Raw genomic sequence first — 20205 nt, 5'->3', positions numbered from 1 at the left:
AACACTGTCCTGGTCTCACTGAAGCCACAGATTGTTGCAATTATTAAGGGACTCACAATCATCAGCACACATCCCAAATTCAGAGACTGAATCATGCACAGGAAGTAAAGAGGAAATGTTAGAGAGATGTTCAACATTACGAATGGATTTGATTGACAGAGGAGTTGACATCTGGAGGACACAGATTCAAGACGATTGTCCAAAGAACCAGAGGTAAACCCGAAAGAAGACAGCGAGTGGTAGTGGATGGAAAGTATTCTGCCTGGAGGTTGGTGACCCGTAGGAATCTGTTCTTGGGCCTCTGCTCTTTGTAGCTTTAATAAATGACTTGGATGAAGAAGTGGAAGGGTGCGTTAGTAAGTTTGCACTTGATACAAAGGTCGGTGGTGTTATAGATAGTGTTAAGGGCTGTTGCAGGATACAACATGACACTGACAGGATGCAGAGCTGGGCTGAGAAGTGGCAGATAGAGTTCAACCTGGATAAATGCGAAGTGATTCATTTTGGAAGGTTGAATTTGAAGGCTGAGTACAGAGTTAAAGACAGGAGTCTGTGGAGGAACAGAGGGATCTTGGGGTCCATGTACATGGATCCCTCAAAGCTGCCACCCAAGTTGATAGGGTTGTTAAGAAGGCATATGATGTTTTAGCTTTCAGTAACAGGGAGATTGAGTTTAAGAGCCATGAGGTTATACTGCAGCTCTATAAAACCCTGGTTAGACCACACTTGGAATAGTGGGTTCAGCTCTGGGTACCTCATTATCAGAAGGATGTAGATGCTTCAGAGAGGGTGCAGAGGAGATTTACCAGGATGCTGCCTGGATTGGAGGGCCTGTCTTATGAAGAGAGGTTGAGTGAGCTCAGGCTTTTCACACTGGAGAGAAGGAGGAAGAGAGGTGACTTGATAGAGGTGTATAAGCTAACATAGATACAGTTTATAGTCAGAGACTTTTCCCCAGGGCAGAAATAGCTGTCATGAGGGGCCATAATTTTAAGGTGATTGGAGGAAGGCTTAGGGGTGATGTCAGAAGTAGGTTCTTTATGCAGAGAGTGTGGATGTGTGGAATGCATTGCCAGAGGTGGTAGTAAAATCAGAGACATTAGGGACATTTAAGCGACTGCTGGTCAAGCACATGGATGGCAGTAAATTGAAGGGTGTGTAGTTTAGGGTGATCTTAGATTAAGATAAATGCTCGGCACAACATCGTGGGCTGAAAGGCCTGTACTATGCTACGCTGTTCTGTGTTCTACATAACAAGGTCTATTTTAATGCAGGGACATGGCATTTGGAATGCATTACTTCAAAGGAAGGTGGCAGGAGATTTAATTGTGATATTCAACAGAGATTTAGATATAGTAGAACGGAGGGCAATTACAGAGTAGTAGACAAGAACAGGGAATTGAGAACAATTGGACAACTTGGTCACAGAGATGCATGGGAATGATGAGTTGAATGGCCTCTCTCTGTTCTGGATCTCTCTGCGAGAATCTGAGTATGACAACTGGAAGAATACGCTCAGCAAGATCTCAAACTAGTCAATGATCCATAACTGACCAATCATGTAGCTGACTAGGTGAGGTATATTGAGGGAGGAAACATTGGGAAAAGTGCAAAGAAAACTACTTTCTGGATGTTAGTTTGCTCACTGAGCTGGAAGGTTCGTTTTCAGATGTTTCATCACCATACTAGGTAACATCTTCAGTGAGCCTCCGGATGAAGCCCTGGTGGTATGGCCCGCTTTTTATTTGTGTGTTAAGGTTTCCTTGGGTTGGTGATGTCATTTGCAGTTCTTTTTCTCAGAGGAGGCTAAATGAAGTGCAAATCAATGTCTTTGTTGATAGAGTTCCGGTTGGAATGCCATGCTTCTAGGAATTATCGTGCATGTCTCTGTTTGGCTTGTCCTAGGATGGATGCGTTGTCCCAGTCGAAGTGGTGTCCTTCCTCATCCCTATGTGAGGATAGTAGTGAGAGAGAGTCATGTCTTTTTGTGGCTAGTTGATGTTCACGTATCCTGGTGGCTAGTTTTCTGCCTGTTTGTCTAATGTAGTGTTTGTTACAGTCCTTGCACGGTTTTGTAAATGACATTAGCTTTACTTGTTGTCTGTATAGGGTCTTTCAAGTTCATTAACTGCTGTTTTAGTGTGTTGGGGGTTTTGTGGCCTATCATGATGCCAAGGGGTCTGAGTAGTCTGGCAGTCATTTCCAAGATGTCTTTGATGTAGGGGAGAGTGGCTAGGGCTTTTGGACGTGTTTTGTCTGCTTGTTTAGATTAGTTGTTTAGGAATTGGCGGACTGTGTTTTTTGGGCACAGGTTCTTCTTGAATACGCTGTCTAGGTATTTGTCTTCTGCTGCTCATAGTTCCTGGGTGTTGCAGTGTGTTGTGCCCATTTAAATAATGCCCTGCTGCAGCTCCGTTTGTGGGTGTTGGGATGATGGCTCCTGTAGTTCAGTATCTGGTCTGTGTGCAATGCTTTCCTGGAGATCCTGGTTTGACACCCATTAACAGAGCTGCATCAGGACATTATTTCAATGGGCCACAACACAATGCAGCACCCAGGAACTATGAAGAGCAGAAGACAAATACCTAGACAGTGTATTCAAGAAGAACGTGTACCCAATAACATGGTCTGTTGATTTTTTAGATTAGATTAGATTACAGTGTGGAAACAGGCCCGTTGGCCCAACAAGTCCACACCGACCCGCCGAAGCGCAACCCACCCATACCCCTACATTTACCCCTTACCTAACACTACGGGCAATTTAGCATGGCCAATTCACCTGACCCTGCACATCTTTGGACTGTGGGAAGAAACCGGAGCACCTGGAGGAAACCCACACAGACACGGGGAGAACATGCAAACTCCACACAGTCAGTCGCCTGAGGCAGGAACTGAACCCAGGTCTCTGGCGCTGTGAGGCAGCAGTGCTAACCACTGTGCCACCATGCCGCCCAATAAACAACAAACCCCAACAAGTAGACACAACATGCCCAGAAACCTTAGCCTCATTACCATAAATCAAAGACATCTCTGAAATGACTGACAGACTACTCAGACCCCTTAGCATAATGGTAGCCCACAAACCCACCAACACACTAAAACAGCAGCTAATGAACCTACACAAAAAACCAGCAAAACTAATGTTGTTTACAAAATACCATGCAAGAATTGTAACAAACAATACATCGGACAGACTGGCCACAAACCTTGCCACCAGGATACACGAACACCAACTAGCCACCAAAACACATTACCCTCTCTCACTAGTATCCTTACACCCAGATGATGTCCATATTACAGAGGAGGAAGTGCTGGATGTCTTGAAATGGGTAAAGGTGGATAAATCCCCAGGACCTGATCAGGTGTACCCGAGAACTCTGTGGGAAGCTCGAGAAGTGATTGCTGGGCCTCTTGCTGAGATATTTGTATCATCGATAGTCACAGGTGAGATGCCGGAAGACTGGAGGTTGGCAAATGTGGTGCCACAGTTTAAGAAGGGTGGTAAGGACAAGCCAGGGAACTATAGACTAGTGAGCCTGACATCGGTGGTGGGCATGTTGTTGGAGGGAATCCTGAGGGACAGGATGTACATGTATTTGGAAAGGCAAGGACTGATTAGGGATAGTCAACATGGCTTTGTGCATGAGAAATCATGTCTCACAAACTTGATTGAGTTTTTTGAAGAAGTAACAAAGAGGATTGATGAGGGCAGAGCAGTAGATGTGATCTAAATGGACTTCAGTAATGCGTTCGACATGGGAGACTGATTAGCAAGGTTAGATCTCATGGAATAAAGGGAGAACTAGCCATTTGGATACAGAACTGGCTCAAAGGTAGAAGATAGAGGTGGTGGTGGAGGGTTGGTTTTCAGACTGGAGGTCTGTGACCAGTGGAGTGCCACAAGGATCGGTGCTGGGCCCTCTACGTTTTGTCATTTACATAAATGATTTGGATGCGAGCATAAGAGGTACAGTTAGTAAGTTTGCAGATGACACCAAAATTGGAGGTGTAGTGGACAGCGAAGAAGGTTACCTCAGATTACAACAGGATCTGGACCAGATGGGCCAATGGGCTGAGAAGTGGCAGATGGTGTTTAATTCAGATAAATGCGAGGTGCTGCATTTTGGGAAAGCAAATCTTAGCAAGACTTATACACTTAATGGTAAGATCCTAGGGAGTATTGCTGAAGAAAGAGACCTTGGAGTGCAGGTTCATAGCTCCTTGAAAGTGGAGTCACAGGTAGATAGGATAGTGAAGGCGTGTTTGGTATGCTTTCCTTTATTGGTCAGAGTATTGAGTACAGGAGTTGGGAGGTCATGTTGCGGCTGTACAGGACATTGGTTAGGCCACTGTTGGAATATTGCGTGCAATTCTGGTCTCCTTCCTATCGGAAAGATGTTGTGAAACTTGAAAGGGTTCAGAAAAGATTTACAAGGATGTTGCCAGGGTTGGAGGATCTGAGCTACAGGGAGAGGCTGAACAGGCTGGGGCTGGTTTCCCTGGAGCGTCGGAGGCTGAGGGGTGACCTTATAGAGGTTTACAAAATTATGAGGGGCATGGATAGGGTAAATAGACAAAGTCTTTTCCCTGGGGTCGGGGAGTCTAGAACTAGAGGGCATAGGTTTAGGGTGAGAGGGGAAAGATATAAAAGAGACCTAAGGGGCAACTTTTTCACACAGAGGGTGGTACGCGTATGGAATGAGCTGCCAGAGGATGTGGTGGAGGCTGGTACATTTGTAACATTTAAAAGGCATTTGGATGGGTATGTGAATAGGAAGGGTTTGGAGGGATATGGGCCGGGTGCTGGCAGATGGGACTAGATTGGGTTGGGGTATCTGGTCGGCATGGACGGGTTGGACTGAAGAGTCTGTTTCCATGCTGTCCATGTCTATGACTCTATGACCACTTCGACTGGGACAACACATCCATCCTAGGCCAGGCTAAACAGAGACACACTCGGGAATTCATAGAAGCATGGCATTCTAACCAGAACGCCATCAATAAACACATTGATTTGGATCCCATTGACCACCCTCTGAGAAAAAGAACTGGAAATGATATTACGCACCCTGAGAAACCAAGACACATAAATAGAAAGCGGGACAAAACCCCAGTGTTTCACTGGAGGCTCACTGATGATGTTGTTGAAACTTTATTGCTGGAACAGCACAGCAGGTCAGGCAGCATCCAGGGAACAGGAGATTCGACGTTTCGGGCACAGGCCCTTCTTCAGGAATGAGCAGAGAGTGTTCAGCAGGAGAAGATAAAAGGTAGGGAGGAGGGACTTGGAGGAGGGGAGTTGGAAATGTGATAGGTGGAAAGAGGTCAAGGTGAGGGTGATAGGTCGGAGTAGGATGGAGGCGGAGAGGTCAAGAAGAAGACTGCAGGTCAGGAAGGCGGTGTCGGGCTGGAAGGATCCGGCTGAGACAAGGTGGGGGGAGGGGGGATGAAGAAACTGGTGAAGTCCAAGTTCATCCCCTGTGGTTGGAGGGTTCCCAGTCGGAAGATAAGATGCTCCTCCTCCGACCGTCGGGTTGTTGTGGTTTGGCGGTGGATGAGTCCAATGACCTGCATATCCTCGGTGGAGTGGGAGGGGGAGTTGAAATGCTGTGCCACAGGTTGGTTGGGTTGGTTCGTCCGGGTGGCCCAGAGGTGCTCTCTGAATCGCTCCGCAAGTAGGCGGCCTGTCTCCCCAATATAGAGGAGGCCACACCGGCTGCAGCGGATGCAGTAGATGATGTGGGTGGAGGTGCAGGTGAATCTGTGGCGGATATGGAAGTTTCCTTTGGGGCCTTGGAGAGAAGTGAGGGGGGAGGTGTGGGCGCAAGTGTTGCACCTCCTGCGGTTGCAAGGGAAGGTGCCGGGAGTGGTGGTTGGGTCGGTGGGGGGTGTGGATCTGACAAGGGAGTCGCGGAGGGAGTGGTCTCTACGGAAAGCTGATAGGGGAGGGGAGGGAAATATATCCTTGGTGCTGGGGTCTGTTTGGAGGTAGCGGAAGTGACGGCGGATGATGCGCTGTACATGGAGATTGGTGGGGTGGTAGATGAGGACCAGTGGGGTTCTGTCCTGGTGGCGGTTGGAGGGGCGGGGCTCAAGGGCGGAGGAGCGGGAAGTGGAGGAGATGCGGTGGAGGGCACCGTCGACCACGTCGGGGGGGAAATTGCGGTCCTTGAAGAAGGAGGCCATCTGGGATGTGCGTTTTTGGAACTGGTCCTCCTGGGAGCAGATGCGGCGGAGTCGAAGGAATTGGGAGAATGGGATGGCGTTTTTACAGGGGGCAGGATGGGAGGAGATGTAGTCCAGGTAGCTGTGGGAGTCGGTTGGTTTGTAGTAGATGTCCGTGTTGATTCGGTCGTCTGAGATAGAAATAGAAAGGTCGAGGAAGGGGAGGGAGGAATCTGAGACTGTCCAGGTGAATTTGAGGTCGGGGTGGAAGGTGTTGGTGAAGTGGATGAACTGTTCAACCTCCTCGTGGGAGCACGAGGCGGCGCCGATACAGTCATCAATGTAGCGAAGAAAAAGATGGGGGGTGGGGCCAGTGTGGTTGCGGAAGATGGATTGTTCCACATACCCTGCTTGCAAAACATTAACATCCTTCTGTAAGCCGGTGGCCAATATTGTATACAGTGCCCCAACTGCAATCTCACCAGTGCCCTGTATAACTGAAGCATAACCTCCCTACCCCTGCAGTGACTTCCCCTCGCAATAAACCATCACATTCTGTTCGATATCCTCATTACTTGTACAGTGACCTTTTGTGATTCCTGGAGCATGGTACCCAGATCCCTCTGTATCTCAGAGCTTTGCAACTGTGCACCATTTCTGTCAAAGTGGACAAATTCACACTTTCCCATATTGTACTACATTGGTCAGATCTTCGTCCGGTCACCTCACCTCTGTACCCCTTTGTAGGCTCATGTCCTCTTCACAACTGATTATAAAAATGTCGTGCTCCCTCTGGAACATGCCCCTATGACAAGGTGTTGTTTTATTCGCGTGTACAGGAATGGAGGAAAGCCTTTTCTCAAGATTCGGAAGGTGAATGGAAAAGCTTTGTGACAGGTTTCCATGAAGTGAGGTGATTGGCTGAATTTGCTCTGCTTCCAATTTAGGGCATTGGCAGGGCTGGAAGATTGGACTAATTCTCCCCTTCTTTCATATCAAAGGGTATCTGAGCTAACTGTCGATGTGTACTTCACCAGCAGCAGGCTGTGCCATCTCACCCAGCACAGCACACACTGAATGAGTTCACTCACTCACACACTGGATCTGTGTGACTATGTGCTCCATTCCCCAATCTGACACACTGCTCACACAGTTTGTAAACAGGAGAAGGTCATTCAGGTAGTTCAGAGCTGAAAAAATGTGTTGTTGGAAAAGCGCAGCAGGTCAGGCATGATCCAAGGAGCAGGAAAATCGACGTTTCGGGCATCCTTGGATGCTGCCTGACCTGCTGCGCTTTTCCAGCAACACATTTTTCAGCTCTGATCTCCAGCATCTGCAGTCCTCACTTTCTCCATTCAGGTAGTTCAGCCTTACTGGAAAGGTAGCTGCCGTATTAGCTGCAGGACATTACTGACCACGCTCAGGAAGAATAAAGCCTCCTCAATTAACAGCAAGGCAGGAACATCAGCTCAATGGGAAAAACAGGCTTGGACAAATATATGCCTGTTAATTCTCACAGATACTGTCAAACTCCTGTGATAATTGGCACAAAATTCATCTCAATCACCAAGATTGGCTGGAATATTCTTGACACATATGTTAAACTACGATGAATAAAATACTATCTGCAATCAGCAATCTGAGCTTCAGGGATTCAGATAAATTGCCTGTAATTACAGAGACAACTGCATCAAGTGAAACTACTTTCGACAAACTTTAAATGTTTCCTTATTGTTGGATTATTCACTGGTTCAGCCATCCTCTCAATAAACAGGATTTTGTTGTGACTGAGAAATGCTTTAACCTCATTGAAAACTGAGGTCATTAAAGGTTTTAGTCTGTGAAATGGAATCGATGTTGCTTCGACCTTTCCATTAGCAAGTTATAACAAATTTGCTGTGACACCATCAGCTAAAATTGACTGTTGATTGAACTGATTTTAGAAGGAAATCTTCAATCTCATATTGTCAGTGGGGAGGACTGACCACTGCGAGTCTACATTGGAAATTAGTCAAATCCAGAAACAGCTCCTTCCATGTGGAATAATTGAGGTGAACTCAATTTGAGGCGATGTAGACACCACATGAGGAAACTAGGAACCGAGGAAATGTTATTAGAGTTAGGGAGGCTGGCAAGCAGTGAGCAGAAACACCAGTATCAACTAGGCAGGCCGAATGGCCAGTTGGATCACAGCAATTTGCAGTTGATGGGGAAAGGCTCCTTCCCAATTTAGCAACGTTGATGCTTGCATCAAACTCTACTCAGTGATGTGAACAGGGGCCCAGCCAGTTTTAAATAAAGATTATGATCGTCCTGGTGAATATAACATCAGCTCCAGCTAGTTCCACTGAATACCCCATTATTCCTCCATTTTAAATCCATTAATCCCACTCTGCTTTAAAGCTCGATAAAGCTTGAAATCTACAACTATGTTCATTTGCCCTTAAGAAACATAACTGATTGCATCGTGTGTCAAAACTCGAATTTCCCCAATTCAAATCAATTGTGCATTCCACAGTCGAGATCCTGAGCTATTACCTTGCTCCAAAAACTGCTCCTCTTGTTCCTGAAGGAGATTCCAAGGCCTCAGTTGGTTTGGGCACCTTTTCCTTGTTCATTTGCTGCAGTATTGAATTCAATTCACTAATGACATTTGCCTTTGCATCGGTGACAGCGGGGACCTTCGGCTCTGCTCCATCACCCCAGAGCTTTGAGCTCCTCTGCTGCGGGGATTTGAGGGTTTCAGGTGGGATGCCACTGGGAGGGGGAGGGGGTGCAGGTGGTGGCATGAATAACCCATCCATGGTTTCTTCTATCAAAGCGTCTTTGTAAATTGCATTATTTTTGTTGATGATGGGCTTCACTTTGGGCTTGGGAGGAACTGGAGGCTTATCGATAGTGAAGGTCTGCCCATCTGCATAGACAGTGAAGGTGTCCATGTTCTCACCAGCCTCTGAGGACAGGGTGGAGATACTAGAGACAGTGGAAATTGTGCTGGTCGTTTCCAGGTGATGGTCACTATTGCTGCGGCTGTCCATCTCCCCGATCCCGGAATCAGCCACACTGTTACAAGGCTCCCGTGGTGGGACAAAGCCTGTGGGCAAGGAATCAGACTGAGCGATGGGTTTGATCGCAGCTGGATGCCCTGAGGTGGTATTGCTCTGGTGTGATGGTGAAGGGACACAAGAGCTGTTTTTGTTGTGTTTGAGCATGTCAGAGAGAGACGGCACAGCTGGGGGATCCTCAGAGCTCTCAAAACTGTTTGCAAACTCCAGCGGTGGAGGTAAGGGTTCGGAAAAGAAGAACTCTTCATCCACATCAACTGAGGCAAGTGGAGGGGGTGGGATACGGAACGGTAAAACTCCAGAATCATCAACCGAACCGACAGTGAGGACAGTCTTGGTGGGTTCTTTAGAGGTTTCCGTCTCTTTCCGCTGCTCCGGGGTGATAGTTGCTGAAGAATTGTCTTTATTTCCCCCTTTGCCAGTCTCTTCTGGTTTGGCACCAAGCTCCGTGTGCACCATGAGCAGTCCCGGTGCCTTGTGCTCAGCACTGTCCAGCCCGTCCATCAGTGGGACTTTCTTCTTCTCTTCTTTCCCGCCATCTGCTTCAGTTTTGGGGTTGAGTTCTTTCCTCAGATTGGTGGAGGACTGGCTCAGTTTGGTGGAGCGAGAGCCAGAAGCTGAGCTCTCCATGTTGGATCTCAGCTTGGTGTCAATGTAGAGTGGTTTGGAGATCTCACTCTTGCTGGGTTCCACTTTGCTGGTGATTTGTTGGGGCTGCTCTTTCACGGTCCGATCTCTTGCAGCCATTGCTAAGGCCAGAGGGGTGTTGGAGTCCAATTTTTTACCAGTGACAGGATGGATGTAGTTACTGTTAGCATTGGGAATGTTTGGCGCACTGTAACCTTTTGTAGTCACCGCATTACACTCAATCTCTTCCTTTTTGGAAGCAACATTGAGTATTCGGGAGCTGCCGTGAACTCTTGGATTGCTTGGCTCTGTCGTGCTGGAATTGGGACTAGCTTTTGATGATGGGATCATGAGGTGACCATAACGCTCTTCATTACTAAACATCCCTTCATCGATGGACTTGGACTGCCTGAGGCAGGAGCTGGGTAAGAGGCCAGCCTCTTCATCCCCCAGGTCAGTGGAGAGAAAGGCCGGTGAATGGCGTTTGGCCTCGATCCTCTTCTCCCGGTCTTTCACTGCCCCAGCAATGGCGGCAGCGAACGGGTTACAGATCCCATCATCAGGCCGAAGGTGGCCTTGGTGGTCTGAGGCCTGGCTATCGATTTCCATGCTGCTGCCTTGGCTGCTCTTGCCACTGCTGCTGGTGGAGGGCTCTTTGACGATGATGGTGGGGATGGGGATGGAGCAGGTTTTCTCTGGGCTGTCTTCGACCTTTGACTGCTTCACCAGCTGGCCCTTCCTCCTGGCTGGTTTGGCAGGGACATAGACAGCTTTGTTGGCTGTGGCCCCCACATCAGAGTAAGGGTTCTCTGGCATGTTACTCCTCCTGTTTCTCAAGGTCTGGTGTGAAGAAGCATTGGGCTTGTACTGATCTTCCGAATCCAAGGAATACTGCTGCGAATCCTGCCTGTGGTACATGGCTTTCTTCTGTCGGTCAGTGCCGATTGCACCTGTGCTTTCTGGCCGGTTGGAATTGTGACCTCTCAGCACTGAATTATGATTCGAACTTGGCCGTATTGTACCGTAACCCCGAGGGGCAGAAGGTTTCGGTGCACTGTAAGGGGGTGAAGGAGGGGAGACCGATGGGGGAGGGGGAATATCCTCAGCGGTATCTGGCATCGACAAACTCCTGGTAAACTTTAGTAAAGGGGGAGCCAAAAATTGTTTCTCTTCTTCCAACATACCTGCAACAAAACAGAAAACCCTAACTAAAGATCAACTTGATAAACAATTACATAACATGGAAATACTGTTTTTCAGCAAAGAAGCACCAGGCTATTTTATAGTAATTCTTGTGATCCAATCCAACAGGGATGAGACTCTCAGAAATATTGAGAATTTGAGTATAAAAACTGGCATCACTTTCTATCCATTTATTCCTCAGCGTTTCCTGTTTTTGTAAGCTCAATGGGTTGTATGTATTTGGAATGGATGGGTTACTTTACCAGGAAGGGTTGGATAGACTTAAAGAGTGAGGGGTGACTTGATGGAAGTGTATCAGATCCTGGATGGTCTTGACAAGGTGGATATGAATAAGGATGTTTCCCCTTGTGGGTCAGTCCAGAACTAGGTGGCTCTGCTTAAAATGAGGGATCATCCTTTCAGGGCAGATATGAGAAGATTCTTTTCACTTCAAGGATTCTGTATCATTGGAACTCTCTGTCCTGCTCAGAAGGTGGGAGGTGGGGCATCATTGAATATTTTAACGTGGCAGGTAGATAGATTCTGGTCAGACAGGGTATCAAGCGCTCTCAGAGGTAGATAAGAAAATGGAATTGGGAACACAAACAGGTCAGCCATGATCTTACTGAAAGATGGAGAAGGCTTGATGGGCAGAATGGCCTCCTCCTGCTCCAAGTTGGTCTTTTGGATTGGTGTGTTCTCAATATGAAACAGTAATGACAAGGAAGGTCATGGCGATGGATCTGAAAAAGTTCCAGGTTGAAGTAATTTAGAAAAAAATGATTTTCACGATTCATTCCTGAACATGTAACGTGCACCAGACACTATTTTTGTGAGACAAATAAATTGAAAGAAACATGTACATTTCCCTGTGTCATGGGCTGCAGCTGCTACCATTATCAGGTAGAAATTAGTGAGTGATAATATGACACAGATGTTTAATGTGTTCCGATCAGTGTTCTCTCTCTCTGGAATCGTAAAGGATACATTAGCCCATGTATTTTTCATGGATTACCAATTCATTCGGATACCGGGGTGGGAGGGTATTGGTGAGGGGAGTTGATTTTAAACTGCTCAGCATTCGTACAAGAACACATGTTAATGGGATTTTCTCCCATGTGCTTTAATGCTCAAAGTTCAAACAATTTTAACATAAACTGGAATTAAGGGAGTGAAAAGCTTTATGAATTAACTCTCATAAAGAGTACCTTTAAAGTTTGTTGCAGAAATATATAAATTAATATCTATTTCAGATATGGATTTGATTTCCACAAAAGGATTCATTGACTGATTTCTGGCAATCACACTCGTTGAAAATGAACACAGAATTAAACTAAACTCGTCCAATCACAGCAAAGTGCATTCTCAACACATACACAGGGTAGGAAAGGCTTCCTCCCGGGAAAGTGACTTAGTGAAAAGGAAAGATTCTTTGATAGATCCTGTATAACTGTATGAAGTATCGCTCTGTATGCTCACATGCACATCATGAATCAATTCGATGAATAAACTACAAGCAAAATATCTTGCTTAGCTTAACACTAACAGCAAAATATCACCACATTACCTATGGATTTCTGCCTTCGCATTGTTCCTCGTGGTATTTCTAAATAAGGGCTGTTGTGGCTCCCTGGTACTGTCGGTGGGATAACAGCAATACCCTGACGGTCATAGATTGACTAAGAATTAAAAAAAAAGCAAGGTTAGTGATCGCAATGCTGAAGAACACTACCTTACCCGTGCTGCTAGGGAAATGAAATACTCCAGTATTTTTTTAAAAGGTTACTTTCAGAGGGATGGCAGTGAAGGCAGTGCAATGTTCCTCTTGCAACATTGCACTGCCTTGATTTTTATGACCTCGTTGTCTACAGGAGTAGTGCCAGAAGACTGGAGGCTAGCAAATGTGGTTCCCTTGTTCAAGAAGGGGAGTAGGGATAACCCTAGTAACTATAGGCCGGTGAGTCTCACTTCTGTTGTGGGCAAAATCTTAGAGAGAATTGTAAGGGATAGGATTTATGAACATCTGGATAGGAATAATGTGATCAAGGATAGTCAGCATGGTTTTGTGAAGGGCAGGTCGTGCCTCACAAACCTTATTGAATTCTTTGAGAAGGTGACTAAGGAGGTGGACGAGGGGAAAGCGGTAGATGTGGTGTACATGGATTTTAGTAAGGCGTTTGATAAGGTTCCCCATGGTAGACTACTGCAACAAATACGGAGGTATGGCATTGAGGGTGAGTTGGAGGTTTGGATTAGGAGTTGGCTGGCTGGAAGAAGACAGAGGGTAGTAGTTGATGGCAAAGGTTCATCTTGGAGTGCAGTTACTAGCAGTGTTCCACAAGGATCTGTTTTGGGACCATTGCTGTTTGTCATTTTTATAAATGACCTGGAGGAGGGGTTAGAAGGTTGGGTGAGCAAGTTTGCGGATGATACGAAGTCGGAGGAGTTGTAGACAGTGAGGAAGGATGTGGCCGGTTACAGCGGGATATAGATAAGCTGCAGACCTGGGCAGAAAGGTGGCAAATGGAGTTCAATGTAGCTAAGTGTGAGGTGATTCACTTTGGTAAGAGTAACAAAAAGATGGGGTACTGGGCTAATGGTCGGATACTTGGTAGTGTGGATGAGCAGAGGGATCTTGGTGTCCATGTACACAGATCTTTGAAAGTTGCCACCCAGGTAAATAGACTCTGGTGCGGCTGCATCTGGAGTATTGTGTGCAGTTTTGGTCGCCATACTATAGGAAGGATGTGGAGGCACTTGAACGGGTGCAGAGGAGGTTTTCCAGGATGTTGCCTGGTATGGTAGGAAGATCGTATGAGGAAAGGCTGAGGCACTTGGGGCTGTTTTCATTGGAGAAAAGAAGGTTTAGGGGTGACTTGATAGAGGTGTACAAGATGATTAGGGGTTTAGATAGGGTCGACAGTGAGAACCTTTTTCCACGTATGGAGTCAGCTATTATGAGGGGGCATAGCTTTAAATTAAGGGGGGGTAGGTATAAGACAGATTTAGGGGTAGATTCTTTACTCAGCGAGTCGTGAGTTCATGGAATGCCCTTCCAGTAGCAGTGGTGGACTCTCCCTCATTATGGGCATTTAAGCGGGCATTGGATAGGTATATGGAGGATAGTGGGCTAGTGTAGGTTAGGTGGGCTTGGATCGGCGCAACATCGAGGGCCGAAGGGCCTGTACTGCGCTGTATTCTTCTATGTTCTATGTTCTAATGATGCTGTAGAAGCTCAGCTCACTGTTTGAACTCACACCAGCTCTCCACTGGCCTGGGACTGGCGGTTAGAGGGATGTTTTTGACCGACAGTGATGGAGGGAGAGGTTTATATTTGGAGCAGACAGAGGGTCATTCCAGAGGAAGTTCTTCCCACAACTCCCCTCCGATCATTCCCAATGTGGCGGTGGTGACAGCTGGTCAGCTCTAGTATCTTTCTGGGAACTGTCAGGTCAAGTGTGAGGTGGGACATAAAGCTTCAGGTCACTGACCCGTCACAGTGACCTCCAGATCATTGATCACTAGAGAACTGCGCGAGGGAAACTAATGGGACCATCGGCCATTAAACCACCTGGAGCGTATGGATATTAAGGGATGTAGTTACAAGGTTAATGGATGCACTGGTGGTCATCTCCCTGGCATCCTTACATTCTGAAAAATGTCTCAGGGGTTAGAAACTGCCTAGGTAACACTTTTAACAAGAGACGGCAACAGAAATGATAACTAAAAGGCAGTTAGCTTAATGCCAGTTATTGGGAAAATGTAGAGTCTATTAGAAAGGGTGTAATAGCAGAACATTTAGAAATACATTTTAGCATGAAGCAGAGACAGCATAGCTGCAGGAAGGGTAAATCATGTCTGACAAATGTTCTAGAATTCTTTGAGGAGGTAACAAGCAGAATGGATTGTGGGAAAGCAGTGAATGTAATATATTTGGATTTTCACAAGGTGTTTGATAACGAATGAAACATTAAGTTATTTAAGAAGAGCCCATGGAGGTAATCTATTAGCATTGGTATATTGTCAAACCATTGGAAGACAGAGAGTTCGAATGTGGCATTTACAGGGTGGTAACCTGTAACTTGTGGAATGCCATAGGGATCAATGCTGGGGCCACAATTATTCACAAGATATATTACTGACTTGAATGAGGAAAGTGAATGTACTATAACCACGTTTGCAAATTACACAAAAATAGTGGCAAGGTGAGAAGGCAGGATGACACAAAGAGTTTGCAGAGGGACAGAGAAAATCAGGTAATGAGCAAAACTTGGCAAATGGAGCATAATGTTGGAAAATGTGAGGATTTGCACTGTGGTAGAAAGAAATGAGGTGTTGGGTATTATTCAAATGGAGAAAGACTGCCGAAAGCTACAGCACAGAGGTAGATTCTGGGTATGGAGGGACTGTCTCATGAGGAGGAGTGCGTAGGTTGGGTCTATACTCATTGGAGTTTAGAAGAATGAGGGACAAACGTGTTGCAACATACAAGATGCTCAGGGGACCTGACAGGTTAAATGTGCAGACCTGACAGGGTAGATGTAGAGACCTGACAGGTTAAATGTGCAGACCTGACAGGGTAGATGTAGAGACCTGACAGGGTAAATGTGGGGACCTGACAGGGTAGATGTAGAGACCTGACAGGGTAGATGTGGGGACCACCAGGGTAGATGTAGAGACCTGACAGGGTAATGTGGGGACCTGACAGGGTAGATGTGGGGACCTGACAGGGTAAATGTGGGGACCTGACAGGGTAAATGTAGAGGGGTTATTTTCCCTTGTGGGAGAGTCTAGGACCAGAACACAGTGTTGGCTTTTTAAGATAGAAATAAGGAGGAATTTCGTCTGTTGGAGGATAGTGAATCTGTGGAATTCTTTCACACAGACTGCTATCAAGGCAGGCTCATTAGTATATTCAGGGCTGAGACAGACAGCTTTTTAATCAGTGAAGGAATCAAGGATTATGTGGTAAATGCAGGAACTTGGAGTTGAGGATTATTAGATCAGCCATGGTCTCACTCAATGGTGGAGCAGACTTAATGCTGTTACATCTTATGGTCATATATTCTGCACCTGTCTTCATTGTTCATGGTGCAAACAATATCCCAAAAATAGCTCAGAATCAGGAGGCAAAAGGGAGGGAGGAACTAAAACAATGATAATTACCAGGCAAGGCCACTGAGAAAAATATCAGAACTAAAATCTTACACGCCCTTTGGTCCTGATGGATTTTTCTGAATAAATATTTGTTCATGGATGCAGTCTTTTCTGGCTGGGCCCAGCATTTATTGTCCTCCAGTTGCCCCTTTGAGAAGGTGGGGGTGAGCTGCCTTCTTGAACCACTGCAGTCCGCGTGCTGTGGGTAGACCCACAATGCCCTTTGGGTGGGAATTCCAGGATTCTGTTCCAGCAACCTTTAAAGAACGGTGATATATTTCCAAGTCAGGATGGCTTGGAAGGAAATCTGCCGATGATGGTGTTCCCATGTAACTGCTGCCCTTGTCCATCTAGATGGAAGCGGCCATGGGTTTTTAAGGTGCTGCCTGAGGATCTTTGGTGAATTTCTGCAGTGCATCTTGTGGATGGTACATACTGTTGCTACTGAGTGTTGGTGGGGGAGGAAGTGGATGCTTGTGAGTATGGCACCAATCAAATGGGTTGCTTCATCCTGGATGGTGTCGAGCTTCTTGAGTGCTGATGAATGGTGCTGAACATTGTGCAATCATTGATGATCATTCACATTATGATGGAGGGAAGGTCATTGATGAAGCAGTTGAAGAGGGTTGGGCGAAGGACACCATCCTGAGGAACCCCTGCAGAGTTGAGGTGGAGCTGAGATGATTGAATTCCAACTACCAAAATCCTCTTCCTTTGTGCCAGGGTAACTTCTCCCGTTTTCCATTGACTCCAGATTTGCTGGGACTCGATGATGTGACACTCAGTCAGATGTGGTCTTGACATCAAGGGCAGTCACACTCACCTCACTGGCACAATTCTGCTCTTTTAACCATGTTTCTGCTCATATTATGAAGATGTCAGGATCCAAGTGATCCTGGTGGAACCTGTAGAGCGTTAGTGAGCAGTATTCATTGACTTCAGCTATTTCTCAATATCACATGGAGTGTATTGAACTGGCTAAAGACTGGTATCTGTGAAACAGGGCACCTCAGGAGGAGGCTCTTTCACCTTAATGCCTTCAAAGAATTGGCTGCTGAATGTAGGTTTGCTCGCTGAGCTGGAAAGTTCATTTTCAGATGTTTCGTCACCGTAATAGGTAACATCTTCAGTGAGCCTCTGAATGAAGGACTGGTGTTATAGCCCACTTTCTATTTATATGTTTGAGTTTCTTGGGCTGGTGATGACATAATTTCCTCTGATGATGTCATTTCCTGTTCTTTTTCTTAGGGGGTGGTAAATGGGATCAAAGTCAATGTGTTAGTTGATACAGTTCCAGTTGGAATGCCATGCTTCTAGGAATTCTCGTGTGTGTCTCTGTTTGGCTTGTCCTAGGGTGGATGTGTTGTCCCAGTCGAAATGGTGTCCTAACTCATCTGTACGTAAGGATACTAGTGAGAGAGGGTCATGTTGTTTTGTGACTAGTTGATTTTCATGTATCCTGGTGGCTAGTTTTCTGCCTGTTTGTCCAAGTAGTGTTTGTTACAGTTCTTTCACAGTATTTTGTAAATGTAAAATGAACAGGAAATGATATCAACAGAGGAAATGATGTCACCACAGGAAATGACATCACAACCCAAGGAAACACAAACATATATATAGAAAGTGGGCTACATCACTGGTGCTTCATTTGGAGGCTCACTGATGATGTTACCTAGTATGGTGATAAAACGTCTGAAAATGAACCTTCCAGCTCAGAGGGCAAGCCTACATCCAAAACTTCAACCTGAGATACAAATCTTCTCAAAACTCGCCAATTGGCTGCTGAGATGGTAGATGTAATGTACATTCTGGAGCAGACCCATGACATTGGAAAATAACAACTATGATTCTTCTTTTCAAGAAAGGAAAGGGGCGGAAACATGTAACTACAGGCCAGTCAGCTCAATATTCGTCAAGTGCAGAAGTTTATTAATAATGAGGTTAGAATGGCACACTGAGAAAATCTCACTAAGAACAGGCAAAGTCAACATGGTTTTCTGAAAGGGAAATCAGTTTTGACCAAATTCTGGGAGTTTCTTGAGGAAATAAGACAGTGTGGACAAAGGGGAACCTGGGCCTACACTGTATAGGTTGTCATTGATTAACTCAGAGCTGTTACTCACACTGTCACAGAAACCCATGGCAATGTTTGGGTTTTCATCTGGAACAGTGAATGAGGACAGAATAGCAGCCCAACATTAATATCAAACACCACAATAGGTGGACACATTCAAAAAGAATCTCTCTTTAATGTTTACTGCCTCTTACATGAGAGTTTACATCTGGAGTTAGAAAGCTGTGGACAGTTTTAAGAACTAATCCAGCTTTAACTGAGATAGGCAACAGCTAAATGAGCTGCGCAAACAGAAATGTAGCCAGCAATGCTGAGATTTGGTGTTCAATTCATCCTCCAAGCTGCTGGGAGACGGGTAAGTGCTGCATGACCAGAGCATGTGTGTTTGCAATCATGGGGATTGTGTTATGGTAAAACCACGGTAATTGAAACCACGAAAAGAAAACATCAAGGTTACCCAGAAGGCATTCAAAGTTTAAGGGACACATGAAAGGTTAAAACTCAAAAGAGTGACTGGCTAATGGGACATGGGGCAGAGACATTAACAGGTCATTTCTTGGCTGGCATGAGGTAAGGCCGTCAAGATCAGTGCTGGTTAACTTTTGGTATAAATGTTAGATGGTTACAAGGTATCCAGGAAGGAACTGAAGAATGAAGCTAGAAAGGGACATGAGAAAGTTTTAGCGGGTAGGATTAAGGAAAACCCACAGTGTTCCTATGTGAGGAACAAGAGGATGGCCAGACTGAGGGTAGGGCCTATCCGGGAAAGTGGAGGGAATTTAAGCCTGGAGTTGGAGGAAGTTGGGGAGGTCCTTAATGATCACTTTGCTTCAGTATTCACTACTGAGAGGGACCTTGATGTTTCTGAGGACAGCATGAAACAGGCTGATATGCTCAAACAGGTTGATGTTAAGAAGATGAATGTGCTGAAAATTTTGGAAAACAGAAGAACAGGTAAGTCCCCTGAGCCAGATGGGATACACCCTTGGATGCTACAGGAAGTGAGGAAAGGGATTGCTGCACTTTTGGTGATGATCCTTGCAACCTCACTGTTCACTGGAGTAGTGCCAGATGATTGGAGGGTGGAAAATGTTATTCCTTTGTTCAAGAAAGGGAATAGAGATAACCTTGGGAATTACAGACCAGTCAGTCTTATGTCACCGGCGGGTAAAGTATTGATCATAGAGTCCCTATACTGTGGAAACAGGCCCTTCAACCCAACAAGTCCACACTGACCCTCCAAAGAGTATCCCACCCAAACCCATTCCCCATTACTCTATATTTATCCCTGACTAATGCACATAACCTACACAGCCCAGAACACTGTGGGTAACTTAGCATGGCCAATTCATCAAATCTGCATGTCTTTGGATTGTGGGAGGAAACCAGAGCACCCGGAGGAAACCCACGGAGACACTGGGAGAATGTGCAAACTCCACACAGACAGTCGCCTGAGGCGGGAATTGAAGCTGGGTCCCTGGTGCTGTGAGGCACCGTGCCACCCTTAAAAGGACAGTATTCTGAGAGACAGGATTTATGATTAATTGGAAAACCATAATTTGAATAGAGGTAGTCAGCATGGCTTTGTGAGAGGCAGCTCATGTGTCACAAACCTGATGGATTCTTTGAGGATATGACAAAACATGTTGATTAAGGCAGAGCAGTGGATGTGGGTTACATGGATTTTAGCAAGAGATTTGATAAGATTCCCCATGGTAGGCTCATTCAGAAAGTAAGCAGACATGGGTTACAGGGAAATCTAGTTGTCTGGATGTAGAATTGGCTGGCCCATAGAAGGAGGAAGTGAGATCTACAGATGCTGGAGATCAGAGTCGAGAGTGTGTTACTGGAACAGCACAGCAGGTCAGGCAGCATCCGAAGAGCAGGAAAATTGATGTATCGGGCCACAGCCCTTCATCAGGCCCATAGAAGACA

The 20205-nt window shown here is 46.0% G+C and overlaps 1 protein-coding gene across 7 annotated transcripts in view; it reads right to left on the bottom strand.

The window, feature by feature from the left end:
* Positions 1-20205, bottom strand: part of LOC122557603 (SH3 and multiple ankyrin repeat domains protein 2-like) — a 1564835-nt gene that overhangs the window by 140871 nt on the left and 1403759 nt on the right. For all 7 annotated transcript variants that reach the window (XM_087996234.1, XM_087996235.1, XM_087996236.1 and 4 more), the window contains 2 exons: positions 12607-12718; positions 8704-11041 (listed from right to left, as the gene is read on the bottom strand). In XM_087996234.1, the coding sequence (XP_087852360.1) occupies positions 8704-11041; positions 12607-12718 (2450 nt within the window). The remainder of the gene's footprint in view (positions 1-8703; positions 11042-12606; positions 12719-20205) is intronic.

The sequence above is a fragment of the Chiloscyllium plagiosum genome, unplaced genomic scaffold, assembly GCF_037043375.1.
Source record: "Chiloscyllium plagiosum isolate Xiang-an unplaced genomic scaffold, Cpla_swu_hap1 HiC_scaffold_18, whole genome shotgun sequence".
In the NCBI taxonomy this organism is placed as follows: domain Eukaryota; kingdom Metazoa; phylum Chordata; class Chondrichthyes; order Orectolobiformes; family Hemiscylliidae; genus Chiloscyllium; species Chiloscyllium plagiosum.
Note: the sequence above shows the minus strand (reverse complement) of the source record. Positions and strands in the feature narration are given on the sequence as shown.